The sequence below is a fragment of the Phyllobates terribilis genome, unplaced genomic scaffold (assembly GCF_046119375.1).
Source record: "Phyllobates terribilis strain yellow unplaced genomic scaffold, ASM4611937v1 Scaffold_1__5_contigs__length_1240528914, whole genome shotgun sequence".
NCBI lineage: Eukaryota > Metazoa > Chordata > Amphibia > Anura > Dendrobatidae > Phyllobates > Phyllobates terribilis.
In genome coordinates, this window is record NW_027362761.1 from 1,156,029,039 (window position 1) to 1,156,049,653 (window position 20,615).

At 48.3% G+C, this 20,615-nt stretch overlaps 1 protein-coding gene across 2 annotated transcripts in view; it reads left to right on the top strand.

Moving 5' to 3' along the window:
• The window catches only part of LOC141172859 (uncharacterized), a 91,770-nt gene extending 71,754 nt beyond the window's left edge, over positions 1-20,016 (top strand). The window contains exons 6-13 of one of the 2 annotated variants that reach the window (XM_073657462.1): positions 1,411-1,503; positions 2,214-2,240; positions 3,611-3,706; positions 4,324-4,413; positions 4,496-4,522; positions 4,928-5,200; positions 13,333-13,362; positions 18,875-20,010. In XM_073657462.1, the coding sequence (XP_073513563.1) occupies positions 1,411-1,503; positions 2,214-2,240; positions 3,611-3,706; positions 4,324-4,413; positions 4,496-4,522; positions 4,928-5,200; positions 13,333-13,349 (623 nt within the window). In that variant the 3' untranslated portion in view covers positions 13,350-13,362; positions 18,875-20,010. Of the gene's footprint in view, positions 1-1,410; positions 1,504-2,213; positions 2,241-3,610; positions 3,707-4,323; positions 4,414-4,495; positions 4,523-4,927; positions 5,201-13,332; positions 13,363-18,874 lie in introns of both variants that reach the window. The other variant, XM_073657471.1, reaches the window with a different exon arrangement.
• Positions 20,017-20,615: the final 599 nt, after the last annotated feature.

Below are 20,615 nucleotides of genomic sequence, written 5' to 3' on the forward strand. Positions count from 1 at the left end.
TTCCATCGGTGTAGGCAGTGTTCTATCGGTGTTGGCAGTGTTCCATCGGTGTCGGCAGTGTTCCGTAGGAGTCGGCAGTGTTCCATCGGTGTCGGCAGTGTTCCATAGGTGTCGGCAGTGTTCCATCGGTGTCGGCAGTGTTCCATCGGTGTCGGCAGTGTTCCATCGGTGTCGGCAGTGTTCTATCGGTGTCGGCAGTTTTCCATCGGTGTCGGCAGTGTTCCATCGGTGTCTGCAGTGTTCCATTGGTGTTGGCACTCACTTTCCCGGGGATCACATGAGATTGTTGTCGGACTTACAAGTAAACAAGATGAAGTGAGCGGCCAAAGGCAGCTCTCACTTCCTCCTGATTACTTATATGACTGAAGGTGGGGACAGCAACACCAGCGCAGATTGGGCTCAGAGCTCACCAGATGTAACAACCGCACATGAGCCCCGAGAACGAGAGTGCCGACACTTGATGTGAGTGTAGGTGCTTTTATTTTAACAGGGTCAAACATTCAGAATGAGAAGGGGTTTTCTAGTAGTGGACATTCCCTTTAAGAAGGTGGCATGATCAAGCAAAGAAACATTTGCAGTGCGCTTTCTCTCTGGAGTACATCACTTATTGTAAGGGTATGTGGTGTTTCGCAGCATTTTTGTTGCATTTTATATGCATATTAACATGCAGTACCAGTATTATGAATGAGATTTCTAAAATCTCATGCACACACAGTTTTATTATTCTGAGAGTATTTTGAGCCCCGCTGCATTCTTGCCAAGTCACATCTTATGAATTCTTTCAGCGTTTTTGCAAAAAGCGTTTTGTGAAAAATGCAAGCAAAAGTGCTGCAAAAAAACAAAAGTAAAAATGCAACAGAAAAGTATTTTTTCTGCCACAGTTCTGGTTTTTGGAGTGGAAAAAAAAGGCTGCAAAAACGCAACATGTGAACTAAAACTTGGTGAGTGTGACTGTAAGGGCTACAGAAATAGTTTTTGCCACCATGTCGTGGAACCTGAGGCAACTCAAAAGACACAACTACAACTTATAGAGACTCTAATGTTATCCATGATAATGCCTGGATCAAGATATATATGTGGTCCTAGTGACAGCAATAAACCCGTGGGCTGTCTGTTTATCTCACTCTGGGCTTACAAGGAACATTCACCCAGATAGACATAGGCTTCCCAAGGCTGGTGGACCCTGACATCAGTCCAGGTTCGCCTGGTGGCATCCCTAATCAGAGTCAAACGGGTGCAAATAATAAAGGGATCAAAACTGTGAAAACATCAATATTCAAGATTTAATATGTATAGTACATTTTTAAATACTTCTCTACACAATCCCCACGACGCCCTGTATATACTGACGTGATGCCAAATAAAATCTGTGAACTGAGTATTAATGCAATCTGCTCTATATTGTGGCAGTGAGGACACTGAGGTCACCTCTCACACTGAACTGCACAGATGAAGAAGAGCCGATAATTCCTAATGGTGATCACCGACCACGGACTCCTCCGGGTGAGCACAACGGACTCCTTAAAAAAAAAGCATCATTTCTGTCTTCTGTCTCAAAATTTAATAGAACCCGAGGACCATGTGCCTCTTTGATATATATTATTAGCTGCAGAGAAAATCGAACAGTAATTAAGTCAAAATCGAGTCAATTAAAGAGTTTATACCAAGAATGGAATTTACCCCATATCCATAGAACAGAAGATAACCCGCTGATCCCAAGACTCTATGAATGGGGCAAAGCTCGAGCATGCACACCTCTGCTCCATTCATTCTCAATGTAAGTGTCGGAGAGCGCATGCTCGACCTCTGCTCTATTTAGTTATTAGGATTGGTGGACCCTAAGCAATCAGGGGATCCAATCCGGGTACAAATCCTCTAATATTTGTGAAAACACCGAACTATGCAGCTGGAAACTCATTGCCCTCCCTTTCTTTAAAAGGGTTTTCATGTCAATTGCGGGTCTGCCTCTATTGCTGCCATCTTTGTCTTCCTATGAAGCCCAGCCACAGGCTGAGCTTCATAAAAGACCTTGATTTTTATCATACTCTATAGTATACTGTATCATAGAACACGGTATAAGCGGACAATCAATTGCAAGTTCAAGTTAATAAGGAGGACTAAAAAAATATAAAGTAGACATTTTATTTCACTATTTTATTATCATTATTTTTTTGTATTAGTTTATTTATCGATTGCGATTATTGCATTTTTAGGTCCCTTAAGAAACCCAGAAGAAGAAAGTAAGTATTGAAAGTTACCTTCAAGAAAAGTAATTTAATTTCTAATTATACATTAAAGGGGCAGTTGGCCATCTAGGTTAATTAAATTTTACATAAATGAGCTTAAAATAGTAAGTTATACAACCTACTAATATGTTTCTACTATCACTCATGCCCCAGTAGTCAGCTGTACCTTCCAGTCCGTTACATGTATGGCACAGGCTGCCTGCACAATTATAGAGCGGACTCAGTAGCTGAGCCTGCACCATACACGGTGGGTTACAGCTGTGTTATACAGACAGCACCTGTCTCTCATGGCAGTGATTGGAGGTAGCTAATATTCTTCTACTTAACCACTTAACTGCCTTTGTCAATCTTTGACAACAACTTTTAAACATTACAATCTGTGCACAGGTCTGTTCCAATGCCCATTCGGCAGGGCAGTTTGGGGCCTATTGAAGGGCCCCTGAGCCGCCAGGATTTGTTAAATTAACTACATAGAACAATATACAAGTACTACAACCGATCAAACAATCACAGGTTCAAGTAAAAGAATAAAAAAAGTTGTTTTTCTTAAATAAGTTTTTAATGTGTGAATCAGTACCTTTTCCCAATACCCACTCCCCCCCCAAAAAAATTATATTTTGTATCTATGTAAGTCCACAAATGTCCAATGTCTGAAAATATAAAATTACTTAATCCATTTCGTAAACAGCAGAATAAAAAAAAAAATTGCGACAAATTATTTTTTTTTTCTTTTTTTTTTTTTACAAAGTTCTGATTTTTTTTAAAAGAAAAATGATACAAGTTTGGTATCACTGTAATTGGACAGACCTAAAGAATCATATTTCTAGGTCATTTTTTTTACTGCACACTAAACAAAACCTCAAAAACAATGGCAGAACTGTATTTTTTTTTCACCATTCCACCCCAGTTAGAATTTTTTTCCCCATTTTTCAGTACATTATATGGTAAAGTGAATAGTGTCTTTCAAAGTTACAAATCTTTTTGCCATAAACTGACTCTCATATGGTAATAAAGACATAAAAAAATAGTTATGGATCTCGGAAGAAGGGAAGGGAAAAGTGCAAAAATGAAAATTGTTCCCTTTGTTAAACATTTAAATACATAATTTTCTGCCGACTTATTACCTTTAAAAAGGCTTTATGAGATTAGACATCTGCAATTTTTTTTTAATCTTGTCCTATTATTGTTCGGGCACAGTACGGCTGCACATATCATATGTCCGTCTCTGTATCCTACTCCACAACGTAAAAATGTTTTTTCTAACTTTCATGAATTTTTCATAGTATGGTTCAGAATGTCTAATTGTGTGAATATTATATTATATAGGTATGTACTATAAATTGTTGGTTTTGCTTCCTTTATAGTAGATATAATTAAGGACCTCATGGACATAAATATTGAGGAACTTGGACGCCTCATAGTGAAGGTGCTTCAGCACTCCAACCGGCCGGTGCAAGATGGTAAATCGCATTATTAATTTATCCATTGTCTACATAGATGGCAATGACTCCTTTCAAAGCTGGGACAAGGTATTTTGGTTCCCTAGCTAGATGAAGCCAATGGCACCCCCACCCTAAAGCAAAGGAATGGGTCAGAGGTAAAAGGGCCCTTAATGCACATTCCCCTACGATGGGTTAGATAACAAGCTCTGATGACCACTTCCACTTATATTGTTACCTTTTGCACAAAAAAATATCAGCAAAAGTAAAAAAAAAAAAGTAATGTACTTTAGGGATGTGCACAGCCCCTCATTTCATGACCCCCCTGCACAGCCCCTCATTTCATGGCCCCCTGCACAGCCCATCATTTCATGGCCCCCCATTTACAGCACCTCATTTCATGGCCCCCCATGTACAACACCTCATTTCATTGCCCCCTGCACAGCTCATCATTTCATGCCCACCTTGCACAGTTCCTCATTTCAAGGCCCCCTCACACAGCCCCTCATTCTATGCCCCCCCGCACAGCACCTCATTTCATTGCCCCCCGCACAGCCCTTCATTTCATGCCCCACTGCACAGCCCCTCATTTCAAAGTGTATTTTCTGTATTTTTATGTCCTTTGTCCACTTTTTCAGCTCTATGTCCTGCAAGAAGGAAAAGAAGTTTGATGGAACTTCAAGATGATTTCCGGTCTAAAATGGACCAACTGAAGAAAGCAGTGGGAGGTATCTATCATAAATGCCTTCCTATAGTGTAAACTCTAAACTCTTCTATTGATATTTAATTTTTTGCTTTTATCTGTTTTAGCCCTTTCATCTGAGAGACCCTCAAAACGTAAGTAAACATGAATCCTATTTTAATGCTCCTCCTTAATAACATGCACATTGCAGTACCATGATTCTATACAACTTCCCATTTGTAGAAAATCATCATATGATACCCATAAACTTCCATGGGGTCTTATTCTGCTTCTGTTTGGCCCAATTTTGTTGTTGCAATGCTTTTTTGTTGAATTTTATATGAAACCTGTTGAAAAGTAATGAGATAAAATACGGTGTCACATTGTGCGCCATTCAGAATCATAAAGCGTCCTGTATAAAACCTTAAAGGGGTGGTCAAGGATTCCAAAAAGGGTTGTTTTTTTTTCCAGAAACAGTGCCACATCTGAGTATAGGTCATATCTGGTATTGCTGCTCATTGACAGAAATTAATAATGGTAATTTTTCTTTTTATCTCTAGCGTTTTGTGAATACGATATCTACTTTTTGATATCTCAAATAAAAGATGATGACTGGATTCATCTAATGAGACCACTTGGCCTTGAAGAACATATGAAAGCATGTTGTAGTCTCTATAGTAATAGACTAGAGCAAAAATACCAAATGCTACAGATTTGGCTAAATAGGCCCCAAGATGGAAAAAAGAGCCATAAAGAACAGCTGGTAGATGTATTGATGGTCATCGGCTATGAATACCTTGCTTCAATGTTTAAAAATGGGTCTATCAGATCCGGTAAGCAAAATAACTCTCTACAATTTATCTATTGACTTATTATTAAAACTAAATGATTTTCTGATTTGAGGTGAGGTTAGATGCATGTAATAAAAGCGCCATTTGGGATTTACTTGGGGGGTAACTTTGTTGACTTTTTCTCTTCTCTTATCTCATATATTACATACATTGCAGTGGATATTTATTTATTTTACTCACTTATATAGCGCCATTAATTCCACAGCACTTTACAGACATCATCACTGTCCCCATTGGGGCTCACAATCTAGATTCCCTATCAGTATGTCTTTGGAGTGTTAGTAGGAAACTGGAGGAAAATCCCGCAAACACTGGGAAAACATACAAACTCCTTGTAGATGTTGTTCTTGGTGGCATCTGAACCCAGGACCCCAGTGCTGCAAGGCTGCAGTGCTAACCACTGAGCCACCGTGCTGCCCTCCAAATAATCCCCAACCAGTAATTATCATAGCGCTAATCCTAGTCCAATTATATCATTCCATTTTGTACCTGAGCTTCTTGGTCACTTCAACTTCACAATTGACCAGGACAGATCAAGCAGATCACAAATTTCACAAAGTGACTTGTTTGCAAAGGTGCCATCCTTAAAATCCCCAAGCTTTTCATTATGACCTTGGCTTCTACCAGTGTTTATTTCAGTGAAAATGGTATGGATGTGTGATGGATTTCATTCACCTTTTGTTTGCAATTACATTAGCTTAAAAGGGGTATTTTAATGTTATTAAATTGTTTTAATTAGTTAAAAAGTTTGAAAATAAGCAAGTTTGTAATGGACTTGCTTTTTCTACCTTTTGTCATTTTCCTGTATCAAGAGCTTTATCTTACATAGTGTACAGATGGTTCCCATGGAGTTCAGCCACTAGCGCCTGCCAAGACCCTGGCCAAGTGTACCCAGTAGTTAATTTCCAGGAGAGAAGTTAACTCCTAACATCCCAATCACCTCTCTCCAGCCCATTAATTTCTATACAGCAGTAAGCTGTTCACCTTCCTCTCCCTCCCTGTCAGTTCCTGACAAGCAGGTCTCCAAGTTGACGCGCCCCCTGGGACATATTCCTTTTTGAGGGGAATACCCGGCACCGGATCAGATGGGGGGTTGTAGTCTCCGAGCGGCTGTGACCCGGTCCCGTGCCCAGGGCGTCAAGCTAAGTGTTATGTGGCAGTCCTTACTGATGTTATTAAAGTTCGTTGTGTCGACTACGCCACCCGTTGTGATGCGGTCACTGTGGCCGCCGCTGCAGCAGGGTCCGCTGAGGCTGATGGTGGATGCGCAGCTTGGTGGGATAACCCCCAACGGGAGGGGTATAGCCTCAGAGGGGACAGGCGCAGAGGATGGGGGTTGTGGTGGTGCGGTGCAGCCGGTAATGATGACAGACTCGGGTAGTGCAGTTAAGGGTCTTTACTTACTGCAGATGTTCCTGGTCACTCTAGCTCCAAGTGACCTCCCGAGCCGTGCTGCGTCCACCAGGTCCTGGATCCGGTCAACCCCCAAACAAGTCCGGAGCGTGGCCCTGAGCTCTCCCTCTGTCCTTTCTTCAGCCGTCCCCACCAGTGATTCACCTAAATCCAGCTCCCTCGGGCCTTCTGTTGGGCAACCTTTGGCCTCAGGTTCCCTGACCCTCCATGTGGTGTGCCTTCAGGGTGAATGTAGTGGGTGACCGTGACAGACTCTGCCCACGGTCTCCGGTCTCTGGCTGGGGAATGTCTTTACCCCCACCAGCTTGGGTTCCGGTACCCTTCTGCTGACTCCTCACCCGGTGTTCTTATTTGGGTTCTTGGGTCCCTTCTTTGTCCCCCTCTGGGTCTTTCTGTACTCCACTCTCTCACTCTTCAGGCTCAGGTCTGTTCTGCTCCCTTGCTGCAGGCTGACTTCCTCTGCAGCAGACTTACTCTCTGCGTCTGACCCTGATCTTTGATGGTGCCCACCTTATATAGCCCTCTATGTGTGAGCTCAGGTGACCAGCACCCAATGAGCTCCTACCACTACCCAGACTGCTCCCCCTATCTGCCCCTACACTACATGGGATGTTCCTCCCCCCTCCCACTCCAGCCAGGAACAGGCTCGGTCGCACCTGCACATTTCTAAGTGGGAGTGCCGTCGGCCTGCTCCTCTGGAATGGGATGTATGTAGTGCATGCAGTCTATCTGAGCTCAGTTCCACACTCCTTCCTTACCCGGGAGTGGAATATCACACCTCTGGGTTGAGGTGCAATACTCCTGTAGCAGCCGAATCCTCAGGGTGCTACATTCCCCCCTGGTAAATCACAGCACGTCCTCGGGCTGCAAAGACAAAAAACACCAAAACATACAACATTTTATAAACATGTAAAACATATTAAATATTATACGAAATACTATATAAATATATATATAAACTTTTTCAGGTAAACAACATTCTCGTCGTCTCTTTCTCTCTTCTGTTCCTCTGGTCACTGTGCAACTCGTGACCAGGTAGAGTGCGACAGTCTTTTAGAAAAATGGTTTTTCCTATAAAACCGGTAGGGGGCGCTTTAGCAAGCGCAACTATGTACAGGGGAATTTTGGCCGTTCTCAGTCCCCGGCCAGGTAAAGGGAAAGGGATGGCTGCTCACAGTCCTCAGCCTGGTATGGAAAGGGTTACAGGTAACAGTTCGCTGGTCCCAACGGGGACTATTTTAGCAGCAACAACAGTTCCAGTTTCAGTTTCAGTTCCGATTCACTGTGCCCCGACAGGCAACTATATACAGTCTCCTGCTCTGCCGCACTCAACGGCGTCTGCCTCCTGCTCTTATCTTACGGCTGGTGGTTTCTTCAGACCCGTCCGGGTCCTCTTGCTCCTCCTCCTCGCACCGCAACTCCTCCTCCGTCAAGCGATGCACGTGGAGGGCGTAAGGTCCCTTGGCACACTTGTGCCGGGTGAACGTTACCTCATCACCGACGTAGAGGTCACGGCCTTTGTGACCCTCTGGCAGGTGGGACTCGACGTCCCGTCGTGTAACGAAGACGTCACCCATGGTGTTCCGGTCCCTTATGAAGCCCCACCCATGCTGCGCATTAAACTTTATTACCGTCCCGATGGTACGGGGACGATCTGCTGCACGGGGGTCCCTTCTGGTCCGACTCTTTTGCTCCGCGCTGCGGGTCTGGGCCCATTGCTCTTTGGCCTGCCTCTCCTCCCGCTCTCTCTTGAACTCTGCCAGCTGTTGACGGCAACACTCTGTGCGCGCTGCTGCAGCTGCCCGAGTCTCTCCGGTGAACCCCATCAGATCTTCTCCCTTGGGGTCCCACGCAAATTGAGCCTCTTCTAGGGGAGGCGAGACCCGAGTCACGGGCTTTGGAGCCGGGATCAGGGGCTCACACAGGGGACCTAGTTGCTTCTGCCGCTCCAGCTCAGGGTACCCTTCGGGCCAGATGAAGGGCCGCCCGTCCGGCCATGTGAGCTGGCCGAAGAGGTCCTCCCCCAGGTGTGGCACCCTTGGTATTGCGGGCGCGGGCGCGGTGGTGATGGCGCCCGGGTTGCCCAGGCCTTGCGGCCAGGCCTGGGGCACCTGGAAGGTGAAGGGCACCGTTAGGACGGCGGCGCCCTGGGTTACCTGGCCTTGCGACCAGGCCGGAGGCTCCGCGGAGGTAGATGGCTCTGCTTTGGATGCGGCGCCCGGAAATGCTAGGCCCTGTGACCAGGCCGGAGGCTCCTCTTCCGGCGCCACGCTCCGGGTCACGATGCGTGACGTCATCGGGGTCGCGACGGCGGCTTCCGGTCGGGGCCTAGTCGGTGGCGATGTCATGGCGGTCTCGGGTACGGCCGGGGGACCTTCGGGCTCTGCGACGGGGAGCTGGGGCAGGTAAGCGGTCTTCCGGTATGGGGTATAGGCATCCCCCTTACCTGCTGCCATGCGTCTCGCTCCCTCTTCTGCGCCGTCTCCGGCCTTGGGTCCTCCCGCGTCATCCGCAGAGGCAGTCGATGTCTTCTTCCAAGGGAGCGGGTTAAGTGGACGGGTTCCAGCTTGCTGGGCCATCTCCCGGCCCCACTCCGCCAGGATCTCCCTCTGCACTCGGGCCATCCTTCCCGCGAGGCCCTCCAGGGCACTCCGCGCGCACTCCCGATCTCGGGGAAGCTGCGCCAGGATCTCCGCTAAGCCTAGCGGGGTTGCTGACTCCAGCAGGCTCCTGACCATCGGGTCGGTGCTGCTCTGCTCTGCTTCCGGCAGGCTCCTGGCCAGCGGGCCGGTGCTGCTCTGCTCTCCTCCTTCTTCCTCCAGCAGGCTCCTGGCCAGCGGGCCGGTGCTGCTCTGCTGCCGCTCCATTCCCGGGTCTACTCTTTCTCTCCTCGACTCCGGGTGAGCTTCTCCGCTACTCCTCATTAGACCTCTTGCCTCCGGGTGCGCTCGTTCTACACTGCTCCAAGCGACACCCATCTTTGCTCTTTTCTTTCGTCCCCTCCCACTTCGAGGGCGGTCCCGGGGCAACTCGGTGACTGTCAGCTCCAGGGGGAGTTCTTTCACGCTGACAGACACCTCCAGCATCACAGTCTCTGTTGGTGGGGGCGGTTTCCACTTTTGGCGCCATTTTCTGTCCCGGCCCACGATGGGATGTGGCCTCTTGCCCTCCTTTGGCACGCCCATAATGGCGTCCGCTGCTCTTCCAAGGCGGGAAATCTGCGGTTTTGGCGGGAAGCGTCGCCCAGTGGCGGGAAACTCTGCAGATGGCGGGAACAAGCTGGAAATGGCGGACAATCGGCGGGAAACGACTGGTGATGGAGTCCGATGGCGTGGACCCTCCGGAACCGGCAGGAGTCTTCTTTCTAAGGTAAACTTGCACTTTTCTTCAGGCACGCAGTACCCGGGTGTTGCGGGCACGTAATCCTGCCGACTACGCCAAAGTTGACGCGCCCCCTGGGACATATTCCTTTTTGAGGGGAATACCCGGCACCGGATCAGATGGGGGGGTTGTAGTCTCCGAGCGGCTGTGACCCGGTCCCGTGCCCAGGGCGTCAAGCTCAGGTTTATGTGGCAGTCCTTACTGATGTTATTAAAGTTCGTTGTGTCGACTACGCCACCCGTTGTGATGCGGTCACTGTGGCCGCCGCTGCAGCAGGGTCCGCTGAGGCTGATGGTGGATGCGCAGCTTGGTGGGATAACCCCCAACGGGAGGGGTATAGCCTCAGAGGGGACAGGCGCAGAGGATGGGGGTTGTGGTGGTGCGGTGCAGCCGGTAATGATGACAGACTCGGGTAGTGCAGTTAAGGGTCTTTACTTACTGCAGATGTTCCTGGTCACTCTAGCTCCAAGTGACCTCCCGAGCCGTGCTGCGTCCACCAGGTCCTGGATCCGGTCAACCCCCAAACAAGTCCGGAGCGTGGCCCTGAGCTCTCCCTCTGTCCTTTCTTCAGCCGTCCCCACCAGTGATTCACCTAAATCCAGCTCCCTCGGGCCTTCTGTTGGGCAACCTTTGGCCTCAGGTTCCCTGACCCTCCATGTGGTGTGCCTTCAGGGTGAATGTAGTGGGTGACCGTGACAGACTCTGCCCACGGTCTCCGGTCTCTGGCTGGGGAATGTCTTTACCCCCACCAGCTTGGGTTCCGGTACCCTTCTGCTGACTCCTCACCCGGTGTTCTTATTTGGGTTCTTGGGTCCCTTCTTTGTCCCCCTCTGGGTCTTTCTGTACTCCACTCTCTCACTCTTCAGGCTCAGGTCTGTTCTGCTCCCTTGCTGCAGGCTGACTTCCTCTGCAGCAGACTTACTCTCTGCGTCTGACCCTGATCTTTGATGGTGCCCACCTTATATAGCCCTCTATGTGTGAGCTCAGGTGACCAGCACCCAATGAGCTCCTACCACTACCCAGACTGCTCCCCCTATCTGCCCCTACACTACATGGGATGTTCCTCCCCCCTCCCACTCCAGCCAGGAACAGGCTCGGTCGCACCTGCACATTTCTAAGTGGGAGTGCCGTCGGCCTGCTCCTCTGGAATGGGATGTATGTAGTGCATGCAGTCTATCTGAGCTCAGTTCCACACTCCTTCCTTACCCGGGAGTGGAATATCACACCTCTGGGTTGAGGTGCAATACTCCTGTAGCAGCCGAATCCTCAGGGTGCTACAAAATCACCGCTCTCACTTTCCTGAGCCATATGCTTGTTCAAATGTCCTGTTATCTCTATATTAAAATATAGTGATAACAGTTGTGGTAGATCGCTAACTCAGCTGCACACAGAGGCTGACATAGGTACGCTGTCTCTTTAAAACTTTTGGTTGGTTTACTAAAATGCAGCATAAACCAACACCGAGTCCATAAAAGAAAACACGGCCTTTTGGGCAAAACAGGGAAAACAAAGCAAAATGGTAACACAAAAGCACAGTCTTTGTGGTAGCAGGGATCCACCTGCTCAGAGTTCAGCAACTCCACATGGTTCAGGTCAGCTCAACACAAACAGATCTGCAGTTCCTCTCTCCAGATCTACTGAACTCTTAATGCCTCAGCAGGCTAAGTATTTAAACCCCAGACCACACCCTGAGGTGGAGATATGGTGAATGACCTCCTACCCTTCACAATGGTCATTCACAAAAAAACACTCCCTTTTAAAATGGAGTTTAACCCTTCTCAACAAATAACATGCTGGAGAAAACTTCATGATTTTAATTTACGGAAGCTAATAGCCTCAGGGAAACATATTTCCCCTGCAGCACTTTATCAGAGACTTTGTCACACAGTGTACACTCCAGAACAAATCACTATTAGCTGAATGCATTACAGCAGCACTTGTGCTGAGTTTTATAATTATACTAATACTACAGTTCTGCTACTAACCAGAATTGTCAATCAAGGAGGAGAGCTCGCCCTGCCAGAAACAAGGAAGTAAGGAGACTGCAGAGTTGTGAGCGACTCAAGAGACAAGTTGAGGCCATATAGTCATAATTCAAAGTGAATGACATAGATTAAGTCTAATTCTGGTTGCATCATATAATGACAAGAAGAATTAGAACATAAATGCTATGGACACTTTTGACATGGAGATCAAATATTTTCACATGGTATATTGGTTACCGTTAGTTAATAAAATTACACTACAATTCAGTCTGCAATATTCATTCATTTACAGACCCCCCTCATATACAGTTTGCAGCCAGATAAAAGTTTCAGATTTTTCTCTCGTGGTAGTATATCTACCAGTAATATAGGTTGGATGTGAGCTCTGTGTGTATCCAGGGTGCTGCTGTCCTGTCAGCACAGCTTCTATCCTGCACTCATTTCCTCTTTATGTGATTTACTTGAATCTTTAGCATGTTTCTCTGCCCTCTCTGAGACTATAGATGTCTTCCCCCCTTTCCACACTATGGAGATCTGTGTCTGACCCTCTCCCCTTCCCTGCTGTTAACTTTAACACAAAAAGAAAGGAGGTGATAAGCAGAGAAAGCCATCAGAAACATTTTTGCAAATGAACTGAGTTACATAAAAGACAGAGACATTCTGCAGAAACAAAATGGTGGAAAATGATAATGAAGACTTTTTAGAAAGTTGCTTAAAGAAGCACTCCTGTTATTTTATTTGCTAAAATTGTTTAAATATATATGGTGTTTGCTGTAAGAGCAATCAAATACTTACCAATTGCCGTCTTCCCCAGCTTACAGCGCTGCGCCAGTCCTTTTTGCACTCACGCGACTGCCGGTTCACACTGGGTTTTATGTAAAAGCCAGAAGTCTCTTTTGCAATCTAAGTCTATGGACCCTTGTTCTGACGCTCCATAGACTTACACTGTAAAAGCCACGTTCATCTCACACAATGATCCCAATGAGAAGAGGACTGGAGAGGTGCTAGAAGCCAGGAATCGGTAAGTATTTGATTGCACTTACAGCGCATTAATTTACACAGGTTTTGAAAATAAAAAAATAAAATAACGAGAGTGCTTCTTTCACTTTGCATTTGGGGAGCAAGTGAACAATAAAACAAATCTGTGGAAAGGTGCTCATAGACTTTAAAAACTATACTCTAGAATTAGTATAATTACAAATGAAAGCAAAAAGTGAAGACACATGCAGGCTTCCTCAAAGACAATTCTAAAATATGGGTTGAAAAAAAATAAACCAGTTCTTAAATTCGGAAAGCGAACTGATGAATTCTTACTATATTTTCTTTTCTTCACAGCTCCTCAATTAAGATAATAGGATCACTACAGTAAGTATAAACTATACAGTATATGAAGCTACCATTGTCATTTTCACAAACATTTCTATAGACAATAATAATATTGAAAGATATCTTGATGCATTTACAAGCGTGCTCATCACACATCGGTCATATCATTCATTTATCACAGTGGGAATGAAAAAAAAACACCAGCAGTCATCCTTAGATCTCAGGCACAAATCAGATTTTCTCATGTTCAAGAAAAATGGGCCAATTCTTTTGATCAGAGTTGTGGTCTGAGTGTGAAAACAAATAATAAAAAGCTTCTCCACCTTCTCCTGATAATCCATTTAAAATCTGACCACACGCGGATGATTGCATTGCCAAATTAGATTCAAGACTCTGATACAGAGACAGAATTCTTATCTCCTTCTCCTGTGTTTAGCAGCCGCTCGCTGCACCGGATTACAAAGCAGCAGTGGCTCTCATGGACAGGAGAAGGAGAAAAAGTACAACAGGTCTCCTTCTCGTGTGTATAATGGCTGCACGCTGCTGTGTGATCTTTTGTGTAGTGAGTAGCCGCTATACAAAGGAAAGGGAGATGACAGGGCGTGCACACAGTGTCCGTGTGTGTGTGCAGCCAGTGTCCATGTGTGTGCATCCAGTGTCCGTGTGTGTGTGTGCACCTAGTGTCCGTGTGTGTGTGTGCACCCAGTGTCCGTGTGTGTGTGTGCACCCAGTGTCCGTGTGTGTGTGTGCAGCCAGTGTCCATGTGTGTGCACCCAGTGTCCGTGTGTGTGCATCCAGTGTCCGTGTGTGTGCATCCAGTGTCCGTGTGTGTGTGTGCATCCAGTGTCCGTGTGTGTGTGTGCACCCAGTGTCCGTGTGTGTGTGTGCACCCAGTGTCCATGTGTGTGTGTGCACCCAGTGTCCGTGTCTGTGTGCATCCAGTGTCCGTGTCTGTGTGCACCCAGTGTCCGTGTCTGTGTGCACCCAGTGTCTGTGTCTGTGTGCACCCAGTGTCTGTGTCTGTGTGCACCCAGTGTCCGTGTGTGTGCACCCAGTGTCCGTGTCTGTGTGCACCCAGTGTCTGTGTCTGTGTGCACCCAGTGTCCGTGTGTGTGTGTGTGCACCCAGTGTCGGTGTGAGTGTGTGTGCACCCAGTGTCCGTGTGTGTGTGTGTGCACCCAGTGTCCGTGTGTGTGTGTGTGCACCCAGTGTCCGTGTGTGTGTGCACCCAGTGTCCGTGTGTGTGCACCCAGTGTCCGTGTGTGTGTGCACCCAGTGTCCGTGTGTGTGTGTGTGCACCCAGTGTCCGTGTCTGTGTGCACCCAGTGTCCGTGTCTGTGTGCACCCAGTGTCAGTTTCTGTGTGCACCCAGTGTCCGTGTGTGCAGCCAGTGTCTGTGTGTGTGTGCACCCAGTGTCCGTGTGTGTGCACCCAGTGTCTGTGTGTGTGCACCCAGTGTCCGTGTCCGTGTGTGTGCACCCAGTGTCCGTGTCCGTGTGTGTGCACCCAGTGTCCGTGTCTGTGTGCACCCAGTGTCCGTGTCTGTGTGCACCCAAGGTCCGTGTCTGTGTGCACCCAGTGTCCGTGTCTGTGTGCACCCAAGGTCCGTGTCTGTGTGCACCCAGTGTCCGTGTCTGTGTGCACCCAGTGTCCGTGTCTGTGTGCACCCAGTGTCCGTGTGTGTGTGTGTGCACCCAGTGTCCGTGTGTGTGTGTGTGCACCCAGTGTCCGTGTGTGTGTGCACCCAGTGTCCGTGTGTGTGTGTGTGTGCACCCAGTGTCCGTGTGTGTGTGTGTGCACCCAGTGTCCGTGTGTGTGTGTGTGCACCCAGTGTCCGTATGTGTGTGCACCCAGTGTCCGTGTGTGTGTGCATCCAGTGTCCGTGTGTGTGTGCACCTACTGTCCGTGTGTGTGTGTGTGCACCCAGTGTCCGTGTGTGTGTGTGTGCACCCAGTGTCCGTGTGTGTGTGTGTGCACCCAGTGTCCGTGTGTGTGCACCCAGTGTCCGTGTGTGTGTGTGTGCACCCAGTGTCCGTGTGTGTGTGTGTACCCAGTGTCCGTGTGTGTGTGTGTGCACCCAGTGTCCGTGTGTGTGTGTGTGTGCACCCAGTGTCCGTGTGTGTGTGTGTGCACCCAGTGTCCGTGTGTGTGCACCCAGTGTCCGTGTGTGTGTGCACCCAGTGTCCGTGTGTGTGCAGCCAGTGTCTGTGTGTGTGTGTGTGTGCACCCAGTGTCCGTGTCTGTGTGCACCCAGTGTCCGTGTCTGTGTGCACCCAGTGTCAGTTTCTGTGTGCACCCAGTGTCCGTGTGTGCAGCCAGTGTCCGTGTCTGTGTGCACCCAGTGTCAGTTTCTGTGTGCACCCAGTGTCCGTGTGTGCAGCCAGTGTCTGTGTGTGTGTGCAGCCAGTGTCTGTGTGTGTGCAGCCAGTGTCTGTGTGTGTGCACCCAGTGTCCATGTCTGTGTGTGTGCACCCAGTGTCCATGTCTGTGTGTGTGCACCCAGTGTCCGTGTCTGTGTGTGTGCACCCAGTGTCCGTGTGTGTGTGCACCCAGTGTCCGTGTGTGTGTGCACCCAGTGTCCGTGTGTGTGCACCCAGTGTCCGTGTGTGTGCACCCAGTGTCCGTGTCTGTGTGCACCCAGTGTCCGTGTCTGTGTGCACCCAGTGTCCGTGTCTGTGTGCACCCAGTGTCCGTGTCTGTGTGTGTGCACCCAGTGTCCGTGTGTGTGTGTGTGCACCCAGTGTCCGTGTGTGTGTGCACCCAGTGTCCGTGTGTGTGTGTGTGCACCCAGTGTCCGTGTGTGTGTGCACCCAGTGTCCGTGTGTGTGTGTGTGCACCCAGTGTCCGTGTGTGTGTGCACCCAGTGTCCGTGTGTGTGTGCACCCAGTGTCTGTGTGTGTGTGTGTGTGCACCCAGTGTCCGTGTCTGTGTGCACCCAGTGTCCGTGTCTGTGTGCACCCAGTGTCAGTTTCTGTGTGCACCCAGTGTCCGTGTGTGCAGCCAGTGTCCGTGTCTGTGTGCACCCAGTGTCAGTTTCTGTGTGCACCCAGTGTCCGTGTGTGCAGCCAGTGTCTGTGTGTGTGTGCAGCCAGTGTCTGTGTGTGTGCAGCCAGTGTCTGTGTGTGTGCACCCAGTGTCCATGTCTGTGTGTGTGCACCCAGTGTCCATGTCTGTGTGTGTGCACCCAGTGTCCGTGTCTGTGTGTGTGCACCCAGTGTCCGTGTGTGTGTGCACCCAGTGTCCGTGTGTGTGTGCACCCAGTGTCCGTGTGTGTGTGCACCCAGTGTCCGTGTGTGTGCACCCAGTGTCCGTGTGTGTGCACCCAGTGTCCGTGTCTGTGTGCACCCAGTGTCCGTGTCTGTGTGCACCCAGTGTCCGTGTCTGTGTGTGTGCACCCAGTGTCCGTGTGTGTGTGTGTGCACCCAGTGTCCGTGTGTGTGTGCACCCAGTGTCCGTGTGTGTGTGTGTGTGCACCCAGTGTCCGTGTGTGTGTGCACCCAGTGTCCGTGTGTGTGTGTGTGCACCCAGTGTCCGTGTGTGTGTGCACCCAGTGTCCGTGTGTGTGTGCATCCAGTGTCCGTGTGTGTGTGCACCTACTGTCCGTGTGTGTGTGTGTGCACCCAGTGTCCGTGTGTGTGTGCACCCAGTGTCCGTGTGTGTGTGTGTGCACCCAGTGTCCGTGTGTGTGTGTGTGCACCCAGTGTCCGTGTGTGTGTGTGTGTGTGCACCCAGTGTCCGTGTGTGTGCACCCAGTGTCCGTGTGTGTGTGCACCCAGTGTCCGTGTGTGTGCAGCCAGTGTCTGTGTGTGTGTGTGTGCAGCCAGTGTCCGTGTCTGTGTGCACCCAGTGTCAGTTTCTGTGTGCACCCAGTGTCCGTGTGTGCAGCCAGTGTCTGTGTGTGTGCACCCAGTGTCTGTGTGTGTGCACCCAGTGTCCGTGTGTGTGTGTGTGCACCCAGTGTCCGTGTCTGTGTGTGTGCACCCAGTGTCCGTGTGTGTGTGCACCCAGTGTCCGTGTGTGTGTGCACCCAGTGTCCGTGTGTGTGTGCACCCAGTGTCCGTGTCCGTGTGTGTGCACCCAGTGTCCGTGTCCGTGTGTGTGCACCCAGTGTCCGTGTCCGTGTGTGTGCACCCAGTGTCCATGTGTGTGTGCACCCAGTGTCCGTGTGTGTGTGCACCCAGTGTCAGTGTCTGTGTGCACCCAGTGTCAGTGTCTGTGTGCACCCAGTGTCAGTGTCTGTGTGCACCTAGTGTCAGTGTCTGTGTGCACCTAGTGTCAGTGTCTGTGTGCACCTAGTGTCAGTGTCTGTGTGCAGCCAGTGTCCGTGTGTGTGCAGCCAGTGTCCGTGTGTGTGCAGCCAGTGTCCGTGTGTGTGCAGCCAGTGTCAGTGTGTATGCAGCCAGTGTCAGTGTGTGTGCAGCCAGTGTCAGTGTCTGTGTGCAGCCAGTGTCCGTGTGTGTGCAGCCAGTGTCTGTGTGTGTGTGCAACCAGTGTCCGTGTGTGTGTGTGTGCAACCAGTGTCCGTGTGTGTGCAGCCAGTGTCCGTGTGTGTGTGCAGCCAGTGTCCGTGTGTGTGTGCAGCCAGTGTCCGTGTGTGTGTGCAGCCAGTGTCCGTGTGTGTGTGCAGCCAGTGTCCGTGTGTGTGCACCCAGTGTCCGTGTGTGTGCACCCAGTGTCCTAGTGTGTGTGTGCACCCAGTGTCCTAGTGTGTGCACAGTGTCCGTGTGCACACAGTGTCCAAGTGTGTGTGTGCACCCAGTGTCCATGTGTGTGCACCCAGTGTCCGTGTGTGTGTGCACCCCGTGTCCGTGTGTGTGCACCCAGTGTCCATGTGTGTGCAGTCTCATCTCTCTCCTGTCAGCATTGACTGCTGCTGCTTTAAGATCCTGTGTGCAGTGAGCGGCCACTGTGCACAAGAGAGGGATAAAAATGTGCACACACTGTGTGCACTCATTCATTCCCCTGCATGTCAGTGTGTGCTCCTTCTCATCCCTGTCCGGTCAGCATTAGCCGCCACTGTATTGGCTGCTACACCAATAGGAGAGTGGGTTGATAACTCTGCCCCTGCGCACACTGACACTGTGTATTCAGACCCCCGGCTGCTCCAGTGTCAGTATGTGGAGGGCAAGGGAGTGTTATCAGTTCAATGCTCCAAAGCAAGTGCTGCCAATCACCATGAGGAGAGGGGCGTAGTATTATATTTGAAGGGGGACGGAAGGATGCACCCTCATTTACATATGTGATAAAACAGTTTTTTATATAATAAAAAAATGATAACATGCAAATCATAAAGCAATATTAACTTTTACATTTAGTGTCTGTGAACAATGCAATGTAAGATTAGAAAAAAAAAAGTTGCCTTTTCCGGCCACCGACTGTAAACAGCACCACTACTGTCCATATGCCGTGTCTGGTACTGCAGCTGAGCTCTATTAAAATAAATTGAGATTTCATCTGACACTGTACATGGATAAGATTGGTGAGGCTTCTAAATAAAAGCAGCTCCTTTATAGCTTGCACTAACTTCTGCAATAACTTTCTATACTCACAGGTTTCGCCATCAGTGTGGCCACCTCTAGGCACCAGAAGTTTCTCTATATTCACCGGTCGTCGTTATTCGACAAGGATGTCAACACCTTCAATCTACACTACCGTCTTATTGATCCCTCAGTTATTTCATATGAAGTTTTGGACTTACCTTGCGTAAATTATGACATTTTTTGTGTGGCTCCATCAGGTGTATACTTCAAACTTACATGCACATATAATATATGGTATTTCTTCATCATTATGTAGTTTCCACTTCAGGGGGAAGGTAGAATTGAGGGAATCTCCCAAAATTTGATTTGGGCAGATATGCTCAATCATGGGGGAAAGTGGTGAGGGAGAGGAAATGCGTACACACGTGGAACCTAGCCCGTGGCGGCACCTACCGGAAGAGAGAACTGAAGAGCAAGACCGGACAGGGAGCAGCTGGCTGCAATTTTGCTGGATAAACACCAATCGAGTGCCCAAAATTTTGGATTTGTTTGAATCCAAATTTTGAGGAAAACTGGTGTAACAAATTTAACTCGATCTGCACATTTCTAGTTTATAAGGGTTACGATGAGAATAAAAACTGGGGGAAACGCATTTCTCTACTTGAGGCCTGAGATCATATTCCTATTTTATATATTTTTAATATCTCAGGACTTGTACGTGTACACCTGTGGGTTTCCTAAAATGTGAAAGTACTGTACAGTCTCAGTATTTTAATTTGAAAGTACCACCCAAATTTTTTCTGTATACTTTGTATAAATTTATGTATTTACCATCTAAAATGTGTTTATTTATAATAAATGAATTGTATTGCAATTCTTTATGCGTTTTGACATTTGGCAGAGTTGTTCTGTTCAAAAGGGACAAAAATACATTAAAGGGGTTGCAGGATACCGGTCATACTAAGACATACAAGAGTCACAGGGAAGAAAATAGATTTTCCCTATACGATTGGTTTAAAAACGATTTACTAGAGGTCTCAGAAGCTTTACCTTTATCTGTAATGGATGACCCATTACAAATATCCTATTTTGTACACAGCCTTAGGCTGTTAGGCCAGGGGTCTCAAACTCGGCTGGGTATATGGGCCGCACATGGAAAAAATTAGAATTTGGGGGGGTCGCATTCTTTGCAGGTCAAAGTGACATTTTTAGTGATACCATTTTTTTTGTATACACCATCTGAACATTTTTGCTGTGTTTATTTTTTATAGCTTGGGTCGTTACAGATGTGCCGATAATAAACGTGCACTTTTTTGTGTTTACTTTAGTTTATATATAAAACAGCATTTTTAGTGGCAAAATATTTTTTCATGCTTTATTTTTAATTTTTACAATTTTGCTTCCTCAAATTGGCCACATACAATAATATTGTTTTACCATTAGGACCATATAGTAATTCTGGCAAACATCTAGTAATGTGCCCCATCCTGGTGTTCCCAATCTTGTAATAATGTGTCCCCATCTTGCAGTAATGTGCCTCATCCTGGTCCCCATCTTGTAGTAATATGTCCCATCCTGGTGGTCCCCATCTTAAAGTAATATGCCCCATCCTGGTGGTCCCCATCTTGTAGTAATGTGCCCCATCCTGGTAGTTCACATCTTGCAGTAATGTGCCCCATCCTGGTGGTTCCCATCTTGCAGTAATGTGCCCCATCTTGGTCCTCATCTTGTAGAAATGTGCCCCATCCTGGAAGTCCCCATCTTGTAGAAATGTGCCCATCCTGGTCCCCACATTGTAGTAATATGCCCCAT